Source organism: Bos indicus x Bos taurus, chromosome 15 (genome assembly GCF_003369695.1).
Source record: "Bos indicus x Bos taurus breed Angus x Brahman F1 hybrid chromosome 15, Bos_hybrid_MaternalHap_v2.0, whole genome shotgun sequence".
In the NCBI taxonomy this organism is placed as follows: Eukaryota; Metazoa; Chordata; class Mammalia; order Artiodactyla; family Bovidae; genus Bos; species Bos indicus x Bos taurus.
In genome coordinates this window covers 33603043-33627183 of record NC_040090.1, presented here as the reverse complement: position 1 = coordinate 33627183, position 24141 = coordinate 33603043, and the positions used below count along the sequence as shown (strand labels likewise).

Here is a 24141-nt window from a genome sequence, read left to right as displayed (position 1 = left end):
TGTTGTAAAGAGCAATATTGCATAGGAACGTTAGATCCATGAATCAAGGCAAATTGGAAGTGGTCAACAGGAAATGGCAAGAGTGAACGTTGACATTTTAGGAATCAGCAAACTAAAATGGACTGAAATGGGTGAATTGAACTCAGATGACTATTATATCTACTACTGTGGGCAAGAATCCCTTAGAAGAAATGGAGTAGCCATCATAGTCAACAAGAGTCCAAAATGTAGTACTTGGATGCAATCTCAAAAAGGACCCATTCAATACCTGGATCACGTAGCAATTCTATTTTTTTTTTTTTAATTTTTGAGGAACCTCTGTACTGTTTTCCATGATAGCTGTACTAATTTACATTCTCACTAACAGTGGAAGGAATGATGCTAAAGCTGAAACTCCAATACTTTGGCCACCTCATGCGAAGAGTTAATTCATTGGAAAAGACTCTGATGCTGGGAGGGATTGGGAGCAGGAGGAAAAGGGGACGACAGAGGATGAGATGGTTGGATGGCATCACCGACTTGATGGATGTGAGTCTGAGTGAATTCCGGGAGTTGGTTATGGACAGGGAGGCCTGGCGTGCTGCGATTCATGGGGTCGCAAAGAGTCGGACACGACTGAGCGACTGAACTGACTGACTGACTGACTGATAATACTGTATGCTATGAAAATTTTATAACAATTCATTCATTAGTGTATAGGCTACAGTGAAGCAATCATATCAATTACACCAGTCTACCAAAAAGCAATCATATTGCTGCTTGTTATCCATGAATTGTTATAACTGTAAATAAATATTAGTTTCTTTTTCATGTTATCTTTTGATTTTTATGTCTAATGTTAATAATATCTTTAACATCTACAGTGTTTTATATCATATAAGACAATATTGATGTAGGTGCATACTTGCTAAGTCACTTTAGTTGTGTCTGACTCTTTGTGACTCTAGGGACTGTAGCCCACCAGGCTCCTCTGTCCATGAGATTCTCCAGGCAAGAATACTGGAGTGGGTTGCCATGCTCTCCTCCAAGGATCTGGACCCTCATCTCCTGTGGCTTCTGCATTGCAGGTGGATTCTTTACCACTGAGTCACCAGGGAAGCCCACTGATGAAGGTACTGATAGATAGTTCATCTTGTAAACAGATGTAAAGTTATGATGTCAATCAATATAGCATAGTAAAATAACTGCATTTTCTCTCCTTATAATTTTCTTAATAACATTTTTTCTCTAGTTTACTTTATCATGATTATAGTATATAATACAAAATATGTTAATTGACTTTATGTTATTGGTAAGACTTCAGGTCAACTGTAGGCCCCTGCAATGTTTAAAGGCCAGCTTACAACCAATTTGAGTTTTTTGAACAGAGTCTGTGGCCTATGGTTATAATTCCAGAACCCAGCATAAAGTATAAAAAGTGAGTGCTCAAAATATGTTGAAAGTGTCCTATTTCAATTAATCCATTTATTATTCTGTTAGGCAGCCATGTCTCCAGATTCAAGTGAGATGTACAGTACAGCTCAGACCTCAACTACCTCTTTTCTTCTTTTTTTGTTCATGGCCTCATTAGTTTCAGGAATTTTCTGGGCCTCACCCTTCAGAATTTAAACCACGTCCTGAGCCCTGACTTGGCATGAAAATCCACAGAGTCTATTAGTCCCAACAAGAAAATCATTTTGAACTACGCTTCAACTGGGAGGATTTCCTGGTTATTTTCAATGCAAACAGTGTGTGCCTTTATTTGCTTATCCAGTAAATACTGAAGTATCAGGTAAAGGACAAGGTGCAGAGACTACAAAGAAATCATCACCTTAAGTAGCAGTCTATGTGTTTCTGTGAGGGTCGAGCACCCCTTGTTTTGTTTTGTTTTCTTTTGTTTTGTTTCCAATTTCTATAGAAGTTTCGAAAGAGGAATTCCACTTACACTCCGCCAGTTCCCACCATCTGTTTCTAATTGTAAAGCGGGGTTGTGGCTATAGTGATGAGAGGCTGCCTGCTGAAGTACTGAAGGATAAGAGCTTGCCAGAAAGCCCAGGGTTTTTTTAATGAGAAACCACCATCTGGAGCCAGGAGAGGTCGCTCATCTTGCAGGAAACTACAAAGTCTATTGCATTTTCAGTGCCCAGCCCTGCACTAAATTGGGTCACAGAACCAGACCTGATTGATCTCATAGGGTGCTGAGTTTAACGTAGAAAAGTGGCTAAGGAATATTATTAGGTCCAGGGCTACCACCTGGAAGGAACAACGTTCACCCAGAAGAACCACTAGTCATCCAGAGCGGAAGCGTAAGACGCAAGGGGTTCTTTGACCCGGGGGCTAACTGGGCTTCTGCTACTGCCTAGCCTGAACGGCCTCATCCTGGAGTTTCACCCCTTCGACCGGTCCTCGACTGACTCCTGGGCCCTTCTACAGTTTAAAGCGTTCTGAGTAGGGGAAGGGGCCAGAAAAACACAAAATACACCGTATGGGCGAGAGGTGGGCGCAGCCCTGTCCCCTGCTCCGACTGGCTAGGATTCTCCCGATCCCTATCTGTGATTGGCTGATTCCCCAAAGATGCCGCCGGCGAGGCGGATCCCGACGCCAGGTCCTGCACGCCATTCATTGGCTCCTTCCCTGTGGGCGGGGCCTCAGAGCGCTGCGGGAAAGGCGGCCGAAGAGGTGGACGCTGCTGAGGTCTTCGTCTCCGGGCCAGCGGTAAGTGCCTCTCTGGCGTGGCCAAGCGCTTCGGACGCTGCGGAGACTCGACCATGGGAACCAACTGGGCGTCTCCATTTTCGGTTTCCGCCTCGAAGCGCTAGTCCCGGGTGACGAGGGAGGTGGGTAGACAGTTGTGACTCTTCAGAGGTCCTGCAAGCGATCAGCCTTACTCTGCCCTCACCCGCCCTGTGCCCTGGCGCTCTGCCTGGCATCCTGTGCCCCGGAAGTTACCATCCCCCTCTGCTCCCGAATCGCGGAGGTCACCACCTCCCTCTCTGGCCCCACCTCTCGAGTCTCTTTCAGGCTCCGCCCCCTTTCCTCTCAAACGTCTTTCCTTGAGGGCCCGGTTCTGCTAAACGCAAGGTTGAAGCAATTAAACGTTTCATAATTAAAGTTTTGTCCGAGGAATTTGTGTATAATAAAAACAAAATAATAAGGCAATAGCTACTAGCCCTAAATCCCTTTTTTGCAGAGACTTGCAGAGGCCATCACTTAACTTTTTTATGTTTAGAGCTTTCTATGGCTCTTGAGAGTCCCTTGGACTGCAAGGAGATCCAACCAGTCCATTCTGAAGGAGATCAGCCCTGGGATTTCTTTGGAAGGAATGATGCTAAAGCTGAAACTCCAGTACTTTGGCCATCTCATGCGAAGAGTTGACTCATTGGAAAAGACTTTGATGCTGGGAGGGATTGGGGGGCAGGAGGAGTAGGGGACGACAGAGAATGAGATGGCTGGATGGCATCACTGACTCGATGGACGTGAGTCTGGGTGAACTCCGGGAGTTGGTGGTGGACAGGGAGGCCTGGCGTGCTGCGATTCATGGGGTCGCAAAGAGTCGGACACGACTGAGCGACTGAACTGAACTGATGGCTCTCTAAATAAGATGCTTCCATCCTATTTTCTTGATTTATCATTTTGGTATTTACCCGACTTCCCTTCTGCTACCATCTTCTCAGTTTTCAGTAGCTATTTTTATTCATTTGTTGGTCCTCTGTAGCTATAAATCATAGATATCAATGTCTGTTGTGTAGCTGGTATCTCTTGGTGCCCCTCCGTTTTAGATGAGGATGTTGATGTTTCTTTCATATACGGCCTTCTAACAGGTGGACCTCAACATTTACATTTAATTCTCACGTATTCAAAAATATTTGAGCACTGTTTTTGGCCTTGAGAATGTGGTAGTAAACAGATTATGTCTCTATCGTCATGAAACTTGTACTGTGGGAAGTAAGACACATAGATGTCAAATGACATTCAGAGCAGGAATTTGGAGGTCATTTCAAGCTGGAAGGACAGCAGGAATCCAAGTGGGATGGAATGAATGGATATGGGGGGTCTGCAAGAAAGTGTGGAAGTTTCCCCGTTTACTTGACAGGGCTGTTTCAGCGTCAAGAGGGAACTTCCTGTTGGAATGAGGCCTGGGGAACCAGGATAGGCTGTTCGGTAGGTTAGTGACAGTAAGACAAGCTTTTAGGACACTGATCCTACAGTGTGGTAGTGACAGTGGGAGGAGGAAAAGCAAGAGGCAGGGAGGCCATTGAGAAGGCGAGACCTGCTGATTGCCTGTAACAGTCCTTCAAAATCTACTTATTGCCCCACTTCTGCAGGAAGCCTTACTGAACTATCCTAAACCACCGTGATTTCTCTGTTCTGTTGAATTTTTATTGTCCTTGAAGCTAGAGAGATTAGATACTTTGCCCAGGATAGAATGATGGAGCCCAGGACCAAGCATCTGTAATATGATAAGAGTAGAGTAATGATTTCTACTTAGGGTTGTGAAATACATTGAGTCAGTTCATTTAAAAAGCTCAAAGGAAAGGAATGCCTGGCATATAGTATGTTCAAGGAGTGTTTGCTATTATTACTAACGTATAGTATGCTCTCAACTCCCTAACTAGTTATAAAAGCATTTGGGGTTTAGGAACTATTTTCTGTGTCTAGGTCAAATATTTATATGTAGCAGTACTGCATGGCAGGCACTGTTTAGGTCCTCAGGATACAATGGTGACTAAGACCATCAGGGCTTTTCCCTTTATAGACTAGCAGGTAATACACACTTGCACAGTGAACAAATACATATTGCCAGCTGTACCAAGAGCCTACCACTGTTCCTTTGTATACATATATAGCCTGGGCAGAAATCTCAGGTCTCTTGCTGGAGTAGTGAATCATCAATAATGGGTTTAATTATCATCAGATGACCTTTGTTTTTATCTTCCAAGGGCTATTTATCCATATCTGCTTCTAACATATCACTGAGGAGATTGTCTTGGCATCTGAGTGGATGTTAGCAGTGGAAAAGTGGGCAGAGGTTTACAGGAGGTGGGGAAATATTGGTGGTTTCCTTACACTTCAGTGTGCATCACAAGAAAACAAAATGAGCCTATAGGCAATGGGCTTCTGGCATATTAACTTTTCTGCATCTTGACGTAAATATACATAGAAACATCCTGGAGAGTGAGGCTGGGGGTATTTCTGACCTTAGTTGGCTACTGAAAACACCACATGGCTAAGTTCTCTTGAATTCACCCAAGTTCAAGAGGAATAATGTTACTCTGCAGAGCATGATAGAGGTAGAGTGAGAATGGTCTGGCCAGTGAACCCTGAGGAGGTCAGAGATGATGAGGCAAATGGAAACGAGAATTCTCAACATCCCAATTCTCAGAAATCCCCAAATGCCCCTTCTGTGATGTGAGAAATGTGACTCAGTCAGATTCAGTTGGGAAGGCCAGTGCTTATTAAACAGGGTCCGTGAAGGGAATAGCTACTTACTCCAGTATTCTTGGCTGGGAAGTCCCATGGGCAGAGGAGCCTGGCAGGCTACAGTCCATGGGGTCACAGAGAGCCAGGCGTAACTTGGTGACTAAACCACCACCATAAAAGATCCAAATGAGGCAGCTGTTGTTTTCAGTCACTACCTATTCCTATTACGGCTCCCGCTGCTCTTCTGCTCCTTTTTCTCTTATTTGTCTTTCTTTCCTTCTCAGCCTTCAGTGCCTCCGCCTGGTTTTGTTCATGTTCTGTGGAGGGTGTGACAGGAACCATGGATCCCGCAACATTGATGGAAGCTGTAGTAGAAGAAGTGGCCTGTCCCATCTGCATGACCTTCCTGAAGGAGCCTGTGAGCATCGACTGTGGCCACAGCTTCTGTCACAGCTGTCTCTTAGGACTCTGGGAGGTCCCAGGAGAATCCCAGAACTGGGCTTACTCATGTCCCCTGTGCCGGGCTCCCATCGAGCCCAGGAACCTGCGGCCTAATTGGCAGCTGGCCAATGTTGTGGAAAAAGTCCGCCGGCTGGGGCTACATCCTGGAATGGGGCTGAGGGCTGACATGTGCGAGCCCCACAGAGAACAGCTGAAGATGTTCTGCAAAGAGGACGGCCTGATCGTGTGTGAGGCCTGCAGCCGGTCCCCTGAACATCAGGCCCACAGTGTCGTGCCCATGGAGGATGTCGCCTGGGATTATAAGGTGGGAGATGGAGGCCAATCCCCATCCCCAATCCAGTTTCTCCCCTGCCCCTCGCTTGGCTATCTCTAGATCAAGAACTTGAGAGGGAGCCCCAGAGACAAGATGAGAACTGATTCCTTTGACTTCTCACACCATCAGGTCCTGGGTGCCTGATCCAGTGAGCTGCACCTCTCCTTGCTTTTATGACCTTTCTTCCTTCCCTCCCACTTCCAAACCTACCCCCACCCCTTTCTTGATCCCACAGGCCTTAATGCCTAACCCAAACTTGCTATCCTTACTGAGAATTTGAGGGAGACCAGTTTGGGTTAGCTGGGGTTCTGGGTGCCTTGGATGAGGTCATCAAGATTGTACCTATTAGAACCTGCAAACTCCTAGCAATGCCACAAATAATCTTTTGATATCAGGTGAGTCACTTTAAACTCCTCATTTTATAGACAGAAATGAAGGCTTGGAAATCTGAGATCATGATCATTGGTTTTAGAGCTAGTAAGGACCATGGCAAAGTCATTTAGGATTGAGTTAGATTGTCTGATTTCATGTTGTAGGGTCCCTTTGGGCTTACGTTAGTGAAAGGAAGCTCAAAGACTAGAACTCAAGTCTTCTTTCTCCTTACCTAGTGTTCTTTCTCATCTCCTTACCTTTTATTTATTGGGGGGATGTGGGGAAAGCCATCTCTGACACACACACACTGCTCCTTTTTTTTTGCTATCCTTATTGACTTCTAACTTCTTTTTCCTTAGATGTCCATCAGTTCAGTTCAGTTCAGTCACTCAGTCATATCTGACTCTTTGCTACCCCATGAATCGCAGCACGCCAGGCCTCCCTGTCCATCACCAACTCCCAGAGTTCACTCAAACTCAAATCCATCGAGTTGGTGATGCCATCCAGCCATCTCATCCTCTGTAGTCCCCTTCTCCTCCTGGCCCCAATCCTCCCAGCATCAGGGTCTTTTCCAATGAGTCAACTCTTTGCATCAGGTGGCCAAAGTATTGGAGTTTCAGCTTCGGCATCAATCCTTCCAGTGAACACCCAGGCTGACATCTTTATCAGAATCATTATCCCAATGATTCTGTGATACATTGATCCTCTACTGGTCTTAATTCTTAAAGTTGAGATTAGAAGGTAAAAGTGTTAGATGAATCCCTGATTTAGCTGTTTTCCTTTGCAAAGAGAATTTCTGAAAAATTAAAAGTTTATTTTGTTTTGCAAGTGTTAGAATAGGGAGGCAATATACCTTACACACAAGAATTAAAGAGCTAAGTTAAATCCCAGCCCAGCCATTTACCAGCTGAATAACTTTGAATAGATCACTCTCTAAGCCTCAGTTTTATTGGTAAATCTTTAATAAAATGGTTGATATTGTTATAAGATTACTTTATGCTTTCCAGTAGTAATCTCTTGCATTAGTATCTAAGATAGTACTCTTTTAACGTCCATATAAACCAAGCAAGGATCTTGCAAAAATTCAGATTCTAATTCAGGGAGGTCTAGGGTGAAGCCCCGGAGAAGGCAATGGCACCCCACTCCAGTACTCTTGCCTGGAAAATCCCATGGACGGAGGAGCCTGGTAGGCTGCAGTCCATGAGGTCGCTGAGAGTCAGACACGACTGAGCAACTTCACTTTCACTTTTCACTTCATGCATTGGAGAAGGAAATGGCAACCCACTCCAGTGTTCTTGCCTGGAGAATCCCAGGGACAGGGGAGCCTGGTGGGAGGCCGTCTATGGGGTCACACAGAGTCGGACATGACTGAAGTGACTTAGCAGCAGTAGCAGCAGGGTGAAGCCCAAGGTCCTGCATTGCTAACAAGATCCCAGGTGATACTGATGCTGCTGACACACTTGGGCCACACTTTGAATAACAATGTTTAGGAGGCTGTAGGGTAACAAGACAGGAGAGTATGAGGAGAGTCATGCATAGGAAAAGTCCAAGGTAGTTTTCTGGCAAAGTTGGAAACAGATCTTTTCTTCTACTTTACAGAAACTTAGAGACTAAGTGGGAGATTAAATGATTCTCAGATGGAAAGACCTTGGCTGTCATCTGGGCAGGAATCTTCTGTGGCTTCCCTTTTCTCCCAGCGTCCGTTCTGGCCCATCCTCTGAGGAATGCTTGTTTTCCCATCACCTGCCAATGCTTGGAAGCCTGGCAATCCACGCAGGCTGCCCAAGGTGGCCTCATGAGGTTTTTATCTCTTTCAGTGGAAACTCCATGAGGCTCTGGAACATCTGAAGAAAGAGCAGGAAGAGGCCTGGAAGCTGGAAGTTGGTGAGAGGAAACGAACTGCCAACTGGAAGGCAAGTTGCCCCCTGAGGAAAAGAGTCTGTATGGTCCCTGTGTTGTCCTGAAGCTGGCTTCCTCATGGCCCCCTCCTTATCCCTGTGAGGCAGAATATGGGGTTTGAGGTCAGAAAGCCTGGGGTCCTCATACAGCTTTCTGTACCAGGTGTGCAGCTTTAAGCAAACCTTGGAGCCACTTGCTTTGAAGTTCCTTGAATGTGATATAGGGAGAACCTCTGGGTTTATATCTGCATATGTGAGAATGGAAAAGTGCATACCTCACATGTACTTTAGCTCACAGAAGTGTGACTTGTTTAATGCTTAGTAGAGCATAGTTTCTGTTTCTGTTTCCTCAGCTAAAGCATATTTACTAAAAGTTAAGTAATTAAAATATTGGAAAATCAGCTTGGAAATAAACTCAAGGCCTGTAACTGTCAAACTATCTCAATCAACGGGAGGTAGCATTGAATCAATCTAAAACAGCATGAAGAATTGATATGACACCAGTAAGAAACAAAAGCAACTAACAGTGTAATTTTATACTGTCTTAGAGGCTTAAGGGTAATGCTTCTGAAAACAGAATATATTATTCTGAAAATGGAAACCGATCTAGAACATAGAGTGCCAAGATAGTATCCTGAGCCCTACTGGGGTTAATAAGAGTTAGTAATAGGGACTTAAGGAGCATGTCCTGGAGCTGTGGGAATAGGAAAGTAGGAAAAATATCCTTTATCTTTGCCTTTATAGTGCCTGGCACACAGTTGGTACCAAAACATTTCAGAGTGTGTGTATATGTACATGCCAGTGTCCTCAATCCTGGGTGGCCCTTATACAACCAGTATCTGTGCTGATTTCTTTTTTTTTTTTTTTCAATTAGAGGATAGTTACTTTGCAATATTGTATTGGTTTGTGCCATACATCAGCATGAATCACCCATAGGGATACATATGTCCCCTCCCTCTTGAACCTCTCTCCTACTTGCCAACGTATCCCTCCCCTCTGCTCACAGAGCACCAGATTGAGCTCCCTGCTTCATATAGCAAATTCCCACTGGCTATTTGTTTTACAAATGGTATGTATATGTTTCAGTGCTGCTCTTTCAATTCATCCCACCCTTTTCTTCTGTGACCGTGTCCACCAGTCTCTTCTCTGTCTCTGCATCTCTGTTGCTGCCCTGCAAATAGGTTCATCAGTACCATCTTTCTAGATTCACATCTATGCATTAATATATGATACTTGTTTTTCTCTTTCTGACTGACTTCACTCTGTATAATAGGCTCTAGGTTCACTCACCTCATTAGAACTGACTCAAATGTGTTCCTTTTTATGGCTGAGTAATATACCATTGTGTATATGTACCACAACTTCTTTGTTCATCTGTCAATGAACATCTAGGTTGCTTCCATATCCTAGCTATTGTAAATAGTGCTACAATGAACATTGGGGTACATGTGTCTTCAGTTATGGTTTCCTTAAGAGTATATGCTGAGTAGTGGGATTGTTGGGTCATTTGGTGGTTTTATTCGTAGTTTTTTAAGGAATCTCCATACTTCTCTATAGTGGCTATATCATTCCAACTAACAGTGCAAGCGAGTTTCCCTTTTCTCCAGATCCTCTCCAGCATTTATTGTTTGTAGATTTTTTGATGATGACCATTCTGACAGATGTGAGGTGATACCTCATTGTTGTTTTGATTGTATTTCTCTAATAATCAGCAATGTTGAGCATCTTTTCATGTGTTTATTAGCCATCTGTGTGTCTTCTTTGGTGAAATGTCTGTTTAGGTCTTCTGCCCACTTTTTGATTGGGTTGTTTTTCTGGTATACAGCTGCATGAGCTGCTTGTATATTTTGGAGATTAATCCTTTGTCAGTTGTTTCATTTGCTGTTATTTTCTCCCATACCAAGGGCTGTCTTTTCGCCTTGTTTATAGTTTCCTTTGCTGTGCAAAAGCTTTTAAGTTTAATTAGATTCTATTTGTTTATTTTTGTTTTTATTTCCATTATTCTAGAAAGCGGGTCTTTGAGGATCTTGCTGTGATTTATGTCAGAGTGTGTTCTACCTATGTTTTCCTATAAGAGTTTTATAGTTTATGTCTTACATTAAGGTCTTTTAATCCATTTTGAGTTTATCTTTGTGTATGGTGTTAGAAAGTATTCTAATTTCATTCTGTTACACATAGCTGCCTAATTTTCCCAGCACCACTTACTTGAAGAGACTATCTTTTCTCCATTGTATATTTTTGCCTCCTTTGTCAAACATAAGGTGCCCATGGGTGTGTGGGTCTGTATTTCTGTTTTTGTGCCAGTACTGTACTGTCTTGATGACTATAACTTTATAGTATAATCTGAAGTCAGGAAGGTTGATTCCTCTAACTCCATTCTTCTTTCTCAAGATTGCTTTGGCTATTTGTGGTCTTTTATGTTTCCATACAAATTATGAAAATGTTTGTTCTAGTTCTGTGAAAAATATCATTGGTAGTTTGATAGAGATTGCGTTGAATATGTAGATTGTTTTGGGTAGTATAATCATTTTCACAAGATCCTGCCAGTCCGAGAGCATGATATATCTCTCCATCTGTCTGTGTCATCTTTGATTTCTTTTCATCAGTGTCTTACAGTTTTCTGCATACAGGTCTTTTGTCTCTTTAGGTAGGTTTATTCCTAGGTATTTTATTCTTTTTGTTGCAATGGTGAATGGGAATGTGTCCTTAATTTATCTTTCTGAGTTTTCATTGTTAGTGTATAAGAATGCAAGAGATTTCTATCTATTAATTTTATATCTTGCAACTTTACTATATTCATTGATTAGCACTAGTAATTTTCTTGTGGCATCTTTAGGGTTTTCTAGATGTAGTATCATGTCATCTGCAAACAGTTTTACTTCTTCTTTTCCAATCTGGATTCCTTTAATTTCTTTTACTTCTCTGATTATTGTGGCTAGAACTTCCAAAACTATGTTGAATAATAGTGACAAGAGTGGCCACCCTTGTCTTGTTCCTGATGTTAGGTGAAATGCTTTCAGATTTTCACCATTAACAATAATGTTTGCTATTGATGCTTTTCAACTGTGGTGTTGGAGAAGACTCTTGAGAGTCCCTTGGACTGCAAGGAGATCCAACCAGTCCATTCTAAAGGAGATCAGCCCTGGGATTTCTTTGGAAGGAATGATGCTAAAGCTGAAACTCCAGTACTTTGGCCACCTCATGCGAAGAGTTGACTCATTGGGAAAGACTCTAATGCTGGGAGGGATTGGGGACAGGAGGAGAAGGGGACGACAGAGGATGAGATGGCTGGATGGCATCACTGACTCGATGGACGTGAGTCTGAGTGAACTCCGGGAGTTGGTGATGGACAGGGAGGCCTGGCGTGCTGCGAATCATGGGGTCGCAAAGAGTCGGACACGACTGAGCGACTGATCTGATCTGATCTGATCTATCATCTATGACCTTTATTATGTTCAGGTATGTTCCTACTATGCCTACTTTCTGGAGAGTTTTTATTATAAATGGGTGTTGAATTTTATCAAAAGCATTCTCTGCATCTATTGAGATCATATGGTTTTTATCTTTCAGTTTGTTAATATGGTGTATCATATTGATTGATTTGCATCCCTGGGATAAAGCCCACTTGATCATAAATATGATCTTTCTAATGTGTTGTTGGATTCTGTTTGCTAGAATTTTGTTGAGGATTTTTGCATCTATGTTCATCAGTGACATTGGCCCGTAATTTTCTTTTTTTGTTGGCATCTTTGTCTGGTTTTAGTATCAGGATGATGGTGGCCTCACAGAATGAGTTTGGGAGTTTTTATTCCTCTTCAATTTTCTGGAAGAATTTGAGCAGAATAGGTGTTAGCTGTTTTATAAACTTTTGGTAGTATTCACCTGTAAAGCCATCTGGCCCTGGGCTTTTGTTTGTTGGAAGATTTTTTATTACACTTTTGATTTCTGTGCTTGTGGTTCATCTGTTCATATTTTCTATTTCTTCCTGGTTCAGTTTTGGAAGGTTATACTTTTCTAAGAATTTGTCCATTTCCTCCAGGTTATCCTTTTTATTGGCATATAGTTGCTTGTAGTAATCTCTTATGATTTTTGTATTTTGGTGGTGTCTGTTGTAACTTCCCCTTTTTCATTTCTAATTTTATTGGTTTCAGTCTTCTCCTTTTTTTTCTTGATGTCTGGCTAATGGCTTGTCAGATTTTGTTTATCTTCTCAAAGAACCAGCTTTTAGTTTTATTGATCTTTGCTACTGTCTCCTTCATTTCTTTTTCATTTATTTCTGCTCTGACCTTTATGACCTTTCCTTCTACTAACTTTTGGGTTTTTTGTGCTGATTTCGAATCCTGGCTGTGCAGATACAGGTGGAAACCCGAAAGCAGAGCATCATATGGGAGTTTGAGAAATATCGGCGATTACTAAAGAAAAAACAGCCACCAGGTCGGCTGCTGGAGGTGGAGGCTGCTGCAGCTCTGGCCAGCCTGCAGCAGGAGGAAAGGGAGACCATGCAGAAACTGGAGTTGAATCATGAGGCACTCATCCAGCAGAGCCGGGTTCTATGGAGGATGATCGCAGAGCTGGAAGAGAGGTCTCAGAGGCCTGTCCGCTGGATGCTGCAGGTGAGGAGCAGGTTTTCCTGGGAAGTCTGAGCCAGACCTGAAGGTAGCCTGGCATTCTGAGAGAGGGGATTGCCTAGTCTTCAGTATAGGGTCTGTCAGCACTTGGCCAGCCAGCACGGATCTTGTTACCCACCATCAATACCAGTTGTTCCCATACCCTGATCTGGTGAATGGCCTCACAGCCTCCTAGATGGGCATCGTTTAGGCAGCTCTTGCCTCATACCTGTTCCTCCCCTCTGGTCAGAGAGTTGAGATGGAGCCCGAGGTTGGCCAATCTGGCAAGAGGGCTAGGGCTGCCCTGCCCACTCCTGTAGGCTCCTCCCCTCTACTCCTGCATGCCTCCTCTCCAGCTCTCTACCTCCCTCTCCATAGAGAGACCTCTGTGTCTGTCTGGTCCCTTTGAGGAATAGGGCATACTCATGTGCTGCCTTTCTTTTTCTCCTTCCAGGGTATTCAGGAAGTCTTGAACAGGTATGTTTCCATCTTTGGGATAGTGGGGCCTGGACAGAGCTAGAAATGGGGAGGGAACGTAGACCAAGTACCTACAGAAAAGTGGGTGCTGGTCTGTAACCTTCTCCCTATTCTGTTGTATTGGATAAAGAAGTTTTGAACATCTTTCTTTTTTTAATTTGTATTATTACTTGGTCAAATTCATTTCAACCACTACCAATAAGAATTTCGGTGAGAGCTATAAAATGTGTGGTGGCCTAAGCAGGTGGCCCAAGGAGAGGGAGTGCCTACAGGTGTCTGCGTGAGCGTTCATCCTCTGAGTCTGCATACCAGCCCTTCTCCTCTGCTGTGCACCTCTGCCTCTCCCAATGTCAGAGTCATACCTAATCCTTCCCACGGCCCAGGAATGTGATTATCTCTCTGTGCCATAGACTGTTCGGCCCAGTCAAACAATCATCACCTCCCTGTTCTGCCTGGTGTTGTGAGGAGAGGCAGCTCACTGACTCCATCCCTAGCCAAGCCCCCTCCCCTGTACTAAGGGAAGGCCCCACCCTTTGGCAGAGACAGGATTGCTAACCCCAAGGCCTTTCCCATCTACCAGGAGCAACTCCTGGAGTCTGCAGAGACCAGAACCAGTCTCCCTGGAACTGAAGACAGACTGCCGTGTGCTGGGGCTCAGAGAGATCCTGAAGACATATGCAGGTAATGAGAGCAGGGCAGGCTTGTGGGGAGTGGATCCCCTCCCCGAGGAATGAAATCTCCCAGTGCCCTCTGGATGCCCCATCTGTCCTCACCCTCACACTCACCCGTCATGGAGGAAATCTGTGGCTGTATCTGTCACAGAGATGTCACCCAAGCCCCCTCACTCTGTGTCAAGGTACCAACCAAGACCTTTTTCCTCAGCGGATGTGCGGCTGGATCCAGACACTGCCTACTCTCGCCTCATCGTGTCTGAGGACAGGAAATGTGTGCGCTATGGAGACACCAAGCAGAAGCTACCCGACAACCCTGAAAGATTTTACCGCTACAACATTGTCCTGGGCAGTCAGTGCATCTCCTCGGGCCGGCACTACTGGGAGGTGGAGGTGGGAGACAGGTCCGAATGGGGCCTGGGCGTGTGCAAGGAGAACGTAGACCGGAAGGAGGTGGTCTTCTTATCCCCCCACTATGGATTCTGGGTGATCAGGCTGAGGAAGGGCAATGAGTACCGGGCAGGCACTGATGAGTACCCCCTCCTATCCTTGCCCGTCCCTCCCCGCCGGGTGGGAGTCTTCCTGGATTATGAGGCTCATGACATCTCCTTCTACAATGTGACTGACAATGGCTCCCACATTTTCACTTTCCCCCACTACCCCTTCCCTGGGCGCCTCCTGCCCTATTTCAGCCCTTGCTACAGCATCGGAGCCAACAACACCGCTCCCCTGGCCATCTGCTCCCTGGACGGGGAAGACTAAGCCACCGTTTTAGCCAGAGGCCTTGGAATTTCACCTGGCCCACAGAGGTCTGAAGGGAAGACCCTGCCCCTGGTGAGGTGATCCTGCCCAGAGAACTGAGCTGAGCCTGGAACCCAGGGATTCCACTGCCTGACCCAGTGGTCTCTCACTCCTGGGCCAACATCTCCCACTAAATCACTTGTTAAAAAGCCGAGGCTTGGCCAGAGGAGCATTGCAGCCCTGTGGGAAGTGTAACAAGCCTTTTGGTGAGGATCACAGTGGTCCTAAGGATCAAGACAGTCCTTTCTGCAGGTCACATCCCTCGTCCACATCTGTGTCAGGACCATAATTCAATGAGGATAATGAAGTAGATCTCACCTTCAGGAAACCCACTGGGTCAGGTTTACCAATAACCAGAAGAATCCTGTCCATCTCCAGAGCTGGTTACTGTGCCAACACCAGCGGGAGGATGCTTCACCTGAGGTTTGCCACCTCTGAGCACCCATGTTTGACCCCAGCACTCTGACCTCCCAACTGGAGAAATGTGTCACTGACTGCCCAGATCCCCCACAGTGGCTGTCCCCTCTCTGAGCACAAGCTGGGCGAGTCGCTATCTCAGACTCTAAGTAAACCTGTGTCCCAGTCAGGTTTACTATCTGATATCAGTCTAATATCAGGATCAGAAACCTATGAACCTTTGTTTCTATTTTCACTTCATGGATGAAGAAACTGAAATGGCCTTAATACAGCCAGTTATTTCTCACAGAGGTGTGGAGAGAAGAGTACATAGATAATATAAGTATTTCTCACACTCAAATGAAACAAAGTTGATGAGCTCACTTCTCAGGTCACATGGCTGCATATCATTCATTACATTCAGGTCTGAACACCCCAGTCTTTGAAAGATTTTAAGTATCCTCAGTGGGAAAATGGGCGTAGTAACTGCATCCTCTCCTACCTCACAGAGTCGTTGTGAATATCTCAGATCCATCCTGAACGTTTGTTCCTTTCTCAGGGACAAGGAAGGCAAGCCATGGCTTTTGCCTGTGGTGACCTTCCCATCTTGCCTTTTCCCAGCATCTTTGCAGCACTGCCTTAGTTTCCTAGCACCTTTTCTGACAGTCCTGCCCTTCAATAGAAAGATGCCCTGCCTGGGAAATTCAGGCCACTGTAATATATTCAACATCGGTATGTGTTTGTCTTTGGGTTAGAACAGGGACTGTGACATCAGGGTAGAGACTAGAAATAATACAAAGAAAAATGTAAAACAAATGCATTGAAAGGAAGGCTCACCCATAATCTCCTTGGGCAAAAATTTGGATCTTTGTATGTCACCAAGGGAATGTTCATAGTTGTAGTAACTACATAATATTCTGCCTTTATCTTCTCTAAATCTGTGACAAATGAAAGCAGGAGGAAAGCACGGGGATAAAGAATAGGACTAGGCACAAAAAGCTATATATAATAATGAAGGTGAATTAAGACCATATCTGGGCTATTGTGTGTGGTGAAATTAATTCATTATAGGTCTTCAGGGTATGAAGTGGGAACAGTTGTGCTGGAATCAAACTGAGGCAAGCGTATGAAAACTGTGGGCTTTGCCTATTTCAGGGGCTACAAGATACACATATTGTCACATTGATGCTGTGTAACACAACCTCTGATGTAGTTTAAGCTTGAAGGTGGTGACTGTTGACTTAGGATTGGGCAGCAAAGTAGACACGGGTTAGATACATGCAGAAGCAACATAATTCCTGTAATAAAGAATAGTATAAATTGTCTTTCTGACTTCATTGTATTGGTTGTTCACATGTAAAGGAGGTGAAGCAAGCCAAAATGGAGAAATAAGCTCATTCTACCCACCATGCTTTCAAGTTGCTCCTTGAGCATTAGCACAGAGTGGGAGAACTTTCCATCATCTGCCTGGAAGGGAATGAACTGGTAAGTCACACACCTGGTCCTGGCAAAGGGTTGAGCTGATCTTCATGAGAAGGACTTTGTCTTTGTGTGTACAGAGGGGCCGGGCAGAGGAATTCCCTGGGTAAGTGTGTTATAGACATGAGAAATAGATATGTAGGAAGTGCTTCCAGTTATGTCCATGGAAACTTCTCAGAGAGGCCAGGGACTGAAACACTGTTGTTTTTTTACCATGGTTTTCTTAAGACAAACCTTGGAAGGCTCCTAGAAAAAGAATTGCTGGGTGAAGTCAGTCAAACTTAGGATGAAATAAGGAATAGAATGTGTTCATTTGTAATGTGCTCTTTGGACTGTTGTTTTGTTTCTGTCTTTATATTTATAAGCTAATTTGGGTGCCATGATTACTTGTTAGAAGAATTACAAGGTTAAACATACTATGTGTTAATCATAATGTCTGATTTTTAAGACCAGGCAAGATAAAAGGTCTTAAGTATCTGACAATCCTTTTCCCTAGGGTAGTTGCCAACAATAATCTTCTAAGAATAAGGATCTTATTTGTTCAATTCACCACTGTAGCTCCATTCTGGCACTGAGTATGTTTTTGTAAATATTTAAGTTCAGCGAATTTTCTTCTATATACCTAGAATCAAAACAAAAGTAAGCTCTTCTTGCCCCATAGGGGCATGAAAGACTGAATGTTATTTAATTGCAATCCCATTTAAAAACTTATTTGATGGCTAATTACTTGAGTAGTCCAGAAGGGGAAGAGGCTGGTGGCCATGTGGAGGGCAAAGTGCCTGCACTGCTCCTAGAATGCCTAGGGTTGTTCCTCCATGTTGGTGTGATCATTCACTACAAGCCAGGGATGAGCTTTGCCCATTTTTGTTTTGCTGCCAGAGAAGATAGAAACCAAGGGTTGCAATGGCTGGCCCTTGAGAGAAAAGGCTATTCAAAGGGTAAAGCATTTGGGTTCCACAAAATGTGGACAGAGGGAAAATCCTTGGGTTCCCAACTCTCCACAGGAAACCCAATATCCCTTTTTTTCAAGCAAGATTGGCTGTAATTTCTTAAAGTTCTAACAGAGTCTACTGAGAGTTCCAATCTCTAGTTAAATGAGCATATGTTCCTCTGCTAGGACAAAGGTCCTATCTGAATATACTGGAAGAAGCACAGGGTTTTCTGTTTGGGGTAGCCATGGCAGGGACCCAGCCCACTTTGGGAAGTATGAAGTTCGATATTTGAGAACGTCTCATCTGGCTTCAGGGAATACCAATGTGGATGAAACACAAAGCTGGCAGGGCAGGGTTCTTACGGAAATGCCAGAAAAAAAAATTCCTGTTTTGCATGCAGGCTGGACTATCCTTTTGTCACTTTCCATCAGATTCTTTAGTGCATCTAATAATTCTTAGATTTAATAGGCATAACTAAGTCACTGGGTAGCTTGTGGAGAGAGAGTAGTGAGACTTGTCAAGATGGAAATCTTACCAAACACGCTTAACCATCACACCGTCTTGATCGTTTTATGTTATGGGGTTGCGAGGGGTTGATCTGAGTTTTACAGGTGGATTCCTACTTCTTTGATTTTCAGAAATAAAATACATTCTAAGCAAGTACATAATATTAGAAAAAGGTATAGCTGCTAAGATGTTAAGCATCACTTCACTTTGGAACAGTTTTGACATAAATGCTGATCTACACAGAGATACATTTAAATGGTGCCTAGGACTACCCTTTCAAAGTATGAAATTAAAAACTTATTGCGTATATGTTTAAAGTATATACAATATTTCAAGTGTTGTTTTATGTGGTTTCCACTCATTTTTAATTTAGTCTTCAATACCCTCTATGAATTAGCATTATTTCCCCATTAATAGAAAGGAGGTAAAGACTCAGACACAATAACTTGCCATCAACACTTATTAGGAAATTATATTTTATTATGATTTTCATATGTACCAAATCAAATATATATCTCTTACATATGAAATATCTTTCTTTTAACATATACGGACTTACTCAGTTTAAGATTTTCTGAAAGGGGAAAATAAAAACAAACTCACATTGCCTTAGCCTCTGTTGCTTAGAAACAAAAAGCTGGTGATAACTATTAGGTTGGTACAAAAATAATTGGGGTTTTGCATTGTTGAAATTTACCATTTGATATTGAGATACATTCTTAAGTGTGGTTATTTTATACATCATTGCAATGTACATGTATCGCTTTATGATTTTTTGCTAGTTATTACTTGCTGCTTATATTTATTTTAGACAATATAACTAATGTTAGACAAAAAGTAAATTCAAGGGACTTTTTTATTCAAGTTCAAATGAGCAGCAGAGATAACCCACAACATCAACAATGCATTTGACCCAACTGCTAACAAATGTACAGTGAAGTGGTGATTCAAGTTTTGCAAAGGAGATGAGCGCCTTGAAGATGATGAGCATAGAGGCCAGACATCAAAAGTTGACAGCATATTGTAAAGTAATTAACCTCCAATTAAAAAAAGGTTGACAGCAACCAATCGTTGAAGCTGATCCTCTTAGAACTACACAGGAAGTTGCCAAAGAACTCAGCATTGACCATTCTATGGTCATTTGCATTTGAAGCAAATTGTAAAGGTGAAAAAGCTCGATAAGTGGGTGCCTCATGAGCTGACTGCGAATCAAAAAAATCATCATTTTGAAGTGTCGTCTTCTCTTATTCTACACAACAACAAACCATTTCTAGATCAGATTGTGACATGTGATGAAAAGTGGGTTTCATAGACAACCAGTGAAGACCAGCTCAGTGGTCGGACCGAGAAGAAGCTTCAAAGCACTTCCCAAAGCCAAACTTGCACCACAAAAAGGTCATGGTCACTGTTTGGTGGTCTATTGCCAGTCTGATCCACTACAGCTTTCTGAATCCTGGCAACACCATTACATCTGAAAAGTATGCTCAGCAAATTGATGAGATGTGCTGAAAACTGCAGCACCTGCAGCCAACATCAGTCAATAGGAAGGACCCGATTCTACTCCACAACAATGCACAACCACATGTCACTCAACCATGCTACAAAAGTTGAACAAACTGGCCTGTGAAGTTTTGCCTCATCTGCCTTATTCGCTTGACCTTTCTCCAACTGACTACCACTTCTTCAAGCTTCTTGACAACTTTTTGCAGGAAAGACAATTCTATAACCAGCAGGAGGCAGAAGATGCTTTAAAGAGTTCATCAAATCTTGAAGCACAAATTTTTACACTACAGGAATAAACAAACTTATTTCTCTTTGGTAAAAATGTGTTGATTATAATGGTTCTTATTTTAATTAATAAAGATGTATTTTAGTCTAGCTATAATGACTTAAAATTCACAGTGCAAAATCGCAGTTGTTTTTGTACCAACCTAATAAAAATATCCCAACCAGCTTTAACAATGTGTGTTAGTCACTCAGTCGTGTCCAATTCTTTGTGACCCCATGGACTGTAGCCCACCAGGCTTCTCTGTCCATGGAATTTTCCAGGCAAGAATACTGGAGTGGATTGCCATTTCCTTCTCCAGAGGAACTTCCCAATCCAGGGATCAAACCCTGGTCTCCTGCCTCGCAGGCAGATTCTTTACTGTTTGAGCTACAGGGAAATTTACATAGTGGATATATTAAAAGGCTATAGAGACATATCTTATAGAACTTAATAAGAGATATGTACCTGGGTGGTCCAAGTTAATTTTAACCAGGTAACCAAAGACTCAGTTTCCTCATCTCATTTTGCTCATCTGCTTCTCTTGCTGTGGAACAGATTTCTCCTTCCAAGTTCATGTTAGAAAATGGCCACCATCAGTGATTCCATATTTATATCCACTCAGATAAAATCAAGTCCATTTTCACTAGAAATGAACTCTGGTCCAGGTGTGAGCATGTGACCCATGTTGAGTGGATTCATCAATGGCCAGAGGTTAATGGCCTATGTATTAACAGTTGCTTCCATATAATCACACAAGATGAACAATTGTGAGGAAACCAGTCAGGTATGGGAGACCCAACAGTTGGTTTCTTCTACAGAGGGTTCAATCAGATACTAAGTTGAAAATGTTGGTCAGAATCTAAGCAAATAAAAATCCCAGTTCTATATACTCTACCAAACTTATCTCTGATTCAGTTACTAGGTGACTGAAACCATAAAAAGCATTGTCAGAAAATTATGTCATTTACATCCGTGGTAGAAATTGAAAACGTAGGCAAAAATACTCTCCACAGTTTCATCTTGGAATTTCTATGCTGCCAGGTGAACCAAACGAGATCCACAGAACTCTAAGACATCTTTGAAGTTGGCTGAAATCTTCAAGGGCTCAACAGACAAAGTGTTCATGAACCCAAGTTGGAGTGGTTAAAGAGGCAGTGAATCAGCAAGCTCCGTGTTTGATTCCGTATTTGCTTGGTCCTCAAGCCATAGATGATGGGATTCAAGGTTGATGGGATAATCAGATACAAGTCAGCTAACAGCACTTGGGTGCTCAAAGGTACTATGTCCTCCCTTAGCCAGGCCACATAGACTGATGCCATCCCAGGCAGGTAGTACAGAGCCATAACCCCCACATGGGAACCACATGTGCTTAATGCTTTCAACTGAGCATTCTTTGAGAGATCAAAAACTGCCTGGAGAATCAGGATATAGGAGGCAGCAATAAACACCACATCAGAACCCACAATAATGGAGGAAACAATCAGGCTATAAAGACTACTGGGCCTGGGGTCAGCACAAGCCAACTTGGCCACAGCTATGTGCTCACAGTAGGAATGGAGAACCACGTTGGAGCCACAGAAGGGCAGATGACTCACCATCCAGCTCAGTGGAGTCATTGATATAATAGCTCTGATGGTGATGGTCACAGTCATTTCCAGCATCACTCGAGGTGTGAGAATTCTTTTATAGTGTAGGGGCTTACAGATGGCCACATAGCGGTCAAAAGCCATGGCCAGCAGCAGCCCCGACTCCACAGCTGTGGCTGCATGGACAAAATACATCTGAGTGAAACAAGCATTAAAGCTGATGGAGTTGTCTCCTGAGGAGAAGATGCTCACCATCTTGGGCACCACTGAGGAGGCCATAACCATGTCCATGGCAGCCAGAACACACAGGAAGTAGTACATGGGCTCCTGTAGAGTGGAATCCATCCAGATGATAGTCACTATGAGGGTGTTTCCTAACAGGGCTGTGGTGTACATGATGCTCAGTGAGACAGCCAGCCAAAGATGTGAAGACTGCAAACCTGGGATACCCACGAGGATGAAGGTGGCAGGGACTTCCGTTGTATAGTTGTTGGATGACCCCAGCATCACAGATGAGACTGCTTTCCTCTTAATGTATAAAATTAGGTAAGAAAAGGATACAATCCTGTAAGATGTGTTCCCAGCTCTGGTGTTAAAAGGGCCTGATGTTATTCTCAACTCAGTGGGCCACAGATTTAAGGAACTGACGTGTGACAAACTTTTCCTGCTCTACTTTCCATCATTCTCAGTATTCATTGCCTTACTAATTTCTATTCATTCTTCAAAAGTCAGCTCATAAGCTACCTCCTTTGGAAAGTCTTTTCTTCTCTACCACCTCCCCCAGACCCTGCCAGAACTGAATTAGGTAACTTAAGAACTCATGGAATCTCCTATGCTGACCTCTGAGGGATCTAAATTGACCATTCCAGTACTTTGCCTGGGACTTTATTCAATTATGTGTGTCTTGGTCATGGCCTTATAACTTGTACCAAGTATGTGACCCAGAGTTTTGTTGCCCAGATCCATTAAGAAAAGATATGTGTACTCATCATAGCTAACAGTTGAATGAATGAGAAATCAGAGGAAAGAGTTTTTCTTTTATTTCTGTATGATAAGTTCCTAATATTTAATCATTGTTGAATTAAACAATGAACTTCTTGAGGTTGAACACCGCAAACTGCATCTTTTCCTTCCTCAAATGCTCACTGCCCTGATACTGGATCTTTCAAGGCCTCAGGCTAGTGGGTAAACACATGGATATTGTGTGACTATGTTGACTTTACAATACTCAATAAAGCCCAAGAACTCTATCCCAGGTGTCCAGGCAACCCTAAATAAAGACTGCTTATTTGCCAAGTCTTAAGACCAGACTGCTGTTAATTATAACATCCTGTCCGTCCCCTCAGGAAGAGGCTTTCAGGCTAAGACTTTCCCATATCCTTGGACACTCTTTACTTGATTCTTTCAGATTGTTTCTCATTAGGCTTGGATTCTTCCTGAAAAATTGGATCAATCAAATTGACAGTACTGGCCTCAGAATCCCATCAGCTGCTGTAGCATTTTCTCCTGTTAAGCAAGCATGTTAATCAAATGTTAGACCAACATTTACCTGGTTCTCAATGCTAACCAATGACATGCATTTGCCCCTTCCGGTAGCCCCCTGGAGAGCCTACCACTGATTGACCCCACACCTAACTGCCAACAGCAGCCTTGACAAGAGACCTCAAACGTTTTTAAAAAGTCAAATTTCTAGAATATGATTGCAAACTGTGGTCTTCATTGAAACAGACAAAACCCTAAATATAAGAAATGCCTTATAATGGAACAGACTGAATAAAGTAGTTATTGTTCAGTTGCTAAGTCATGTCTGACTCTTAGTGACCCCATGGACTACAGCTTGCCTGGCTTCCCTGTCCTTCACTATCTCCAGGAGTTTCCTCAAACTCCTGTCAATTGAGTTAATGCTATCCAACCACCTCATCCTCTGTTGCCCCTTCTCCTTGTGCCCTCAATCTTTCCCAGCATCAAGGTCTTTTCCAATGAGTCAGTTCTTCATATCAGGTGGCCAAACTGTGTCAGAGAACCTTGCTGTGTCTAGCCGCTGGGTGAGACATCTTCAGTGATAGATCATGAAAGGAGAAGGGTACAGAGTGAAAAAGATTTATTCAGGACATCTTTAAGATTGCTGTGTGTTTTCTGGATGCCACAGACTCAAGGTTAAGCATTATTCCTTAAAGAATCAAAAAAGAGGTTGAGGAACCAGACTGCCTCCTCCCCCCACCCACCTCTGATCCCAGGTCTTTCCCTCTGCATCCCTGCTCTGTATAAACCCACCTTTCTTCTGAGGGCAGTCTCAGCTGGTGCCTGCCCATCTCTCCAACTTGTAGCAGTCCCTACCTTTCATTCCCTTGAGGCTTCATTTCCCTCACTACTTTTTCTTCTTGATTAGCACTGCTAGACATTTACATATCTTGTTAGTCCTTTCCAATGACATTTGGTTTGGTTGGTCTTTTTTTCTTATTATTTTACTCT

At 43.3% G+C, this 24141-nt stretch overlaps 2 protein-coding genes across 3 annotated transcripts; one reads left to right on the top strand and one right to left on the bottom strand.

The window, feature by feature from the left end:
* Nucleotides 1–2611: 2611 nt before the first annotated feature.
* TRIM68 (tripartite motif containing 68) lies at nucleotides 2612–16722 on the top strand. 2 transcript variants are annotated; one of them, XM_027563077.1, is made up of 7 exons: nucleotides 2621–2694; nucleotides 5685–6166; nucleotides 8365–8460; nucleotides 12798–13058; nucleotides 13507–13529; nucleotides 14110–14210; nucleotides 14412–16722. In XM_027563077.1, exons 2-7 carry the CDS (start codon nucleotides 5741–5743, stop codon nucleotides 14960–14962), a joined length of 1458 nt encoding a protein of 485 aa, XP_027418878.1. In that variant the 5' UTR covers nucleotides 2621–2694; nucleotides 5685–5740; the 3' UTR covers nucleotides 14963–16722. The 2 variants fall into 2 exon arrangements, with proteins under 2 accessions (XP_027418879.1, XP_027418878.1); XM_027563078.1 differs by lacking the exon at nucleotides 5685–6166 and having other exon boundaries at nucleotides 2612–2694.
* A 3758-nt stretch (nucleotides 16723–20480) lies between these two features.
* On the bottom strand, nucleotides 20481–23499 carry LOC113904742 (olfactory receptor 52I2-like). Its single transcript, XM_027561834.1, has one exon. The coding sequence runs from the start codon at nucleotides 22174–22176 to the stop codon at nucleotides 21205–21207; it is 972 nt and encodes a 323-aa protein (XP_027417635.1). The 5' UTR covers nucleotides 22177–23499; the 3' UTR covers nucleotides 20481–21204.
* Between the last annotated feature and the right edge of the window lie 642 nt (nucleotides 23500–24141).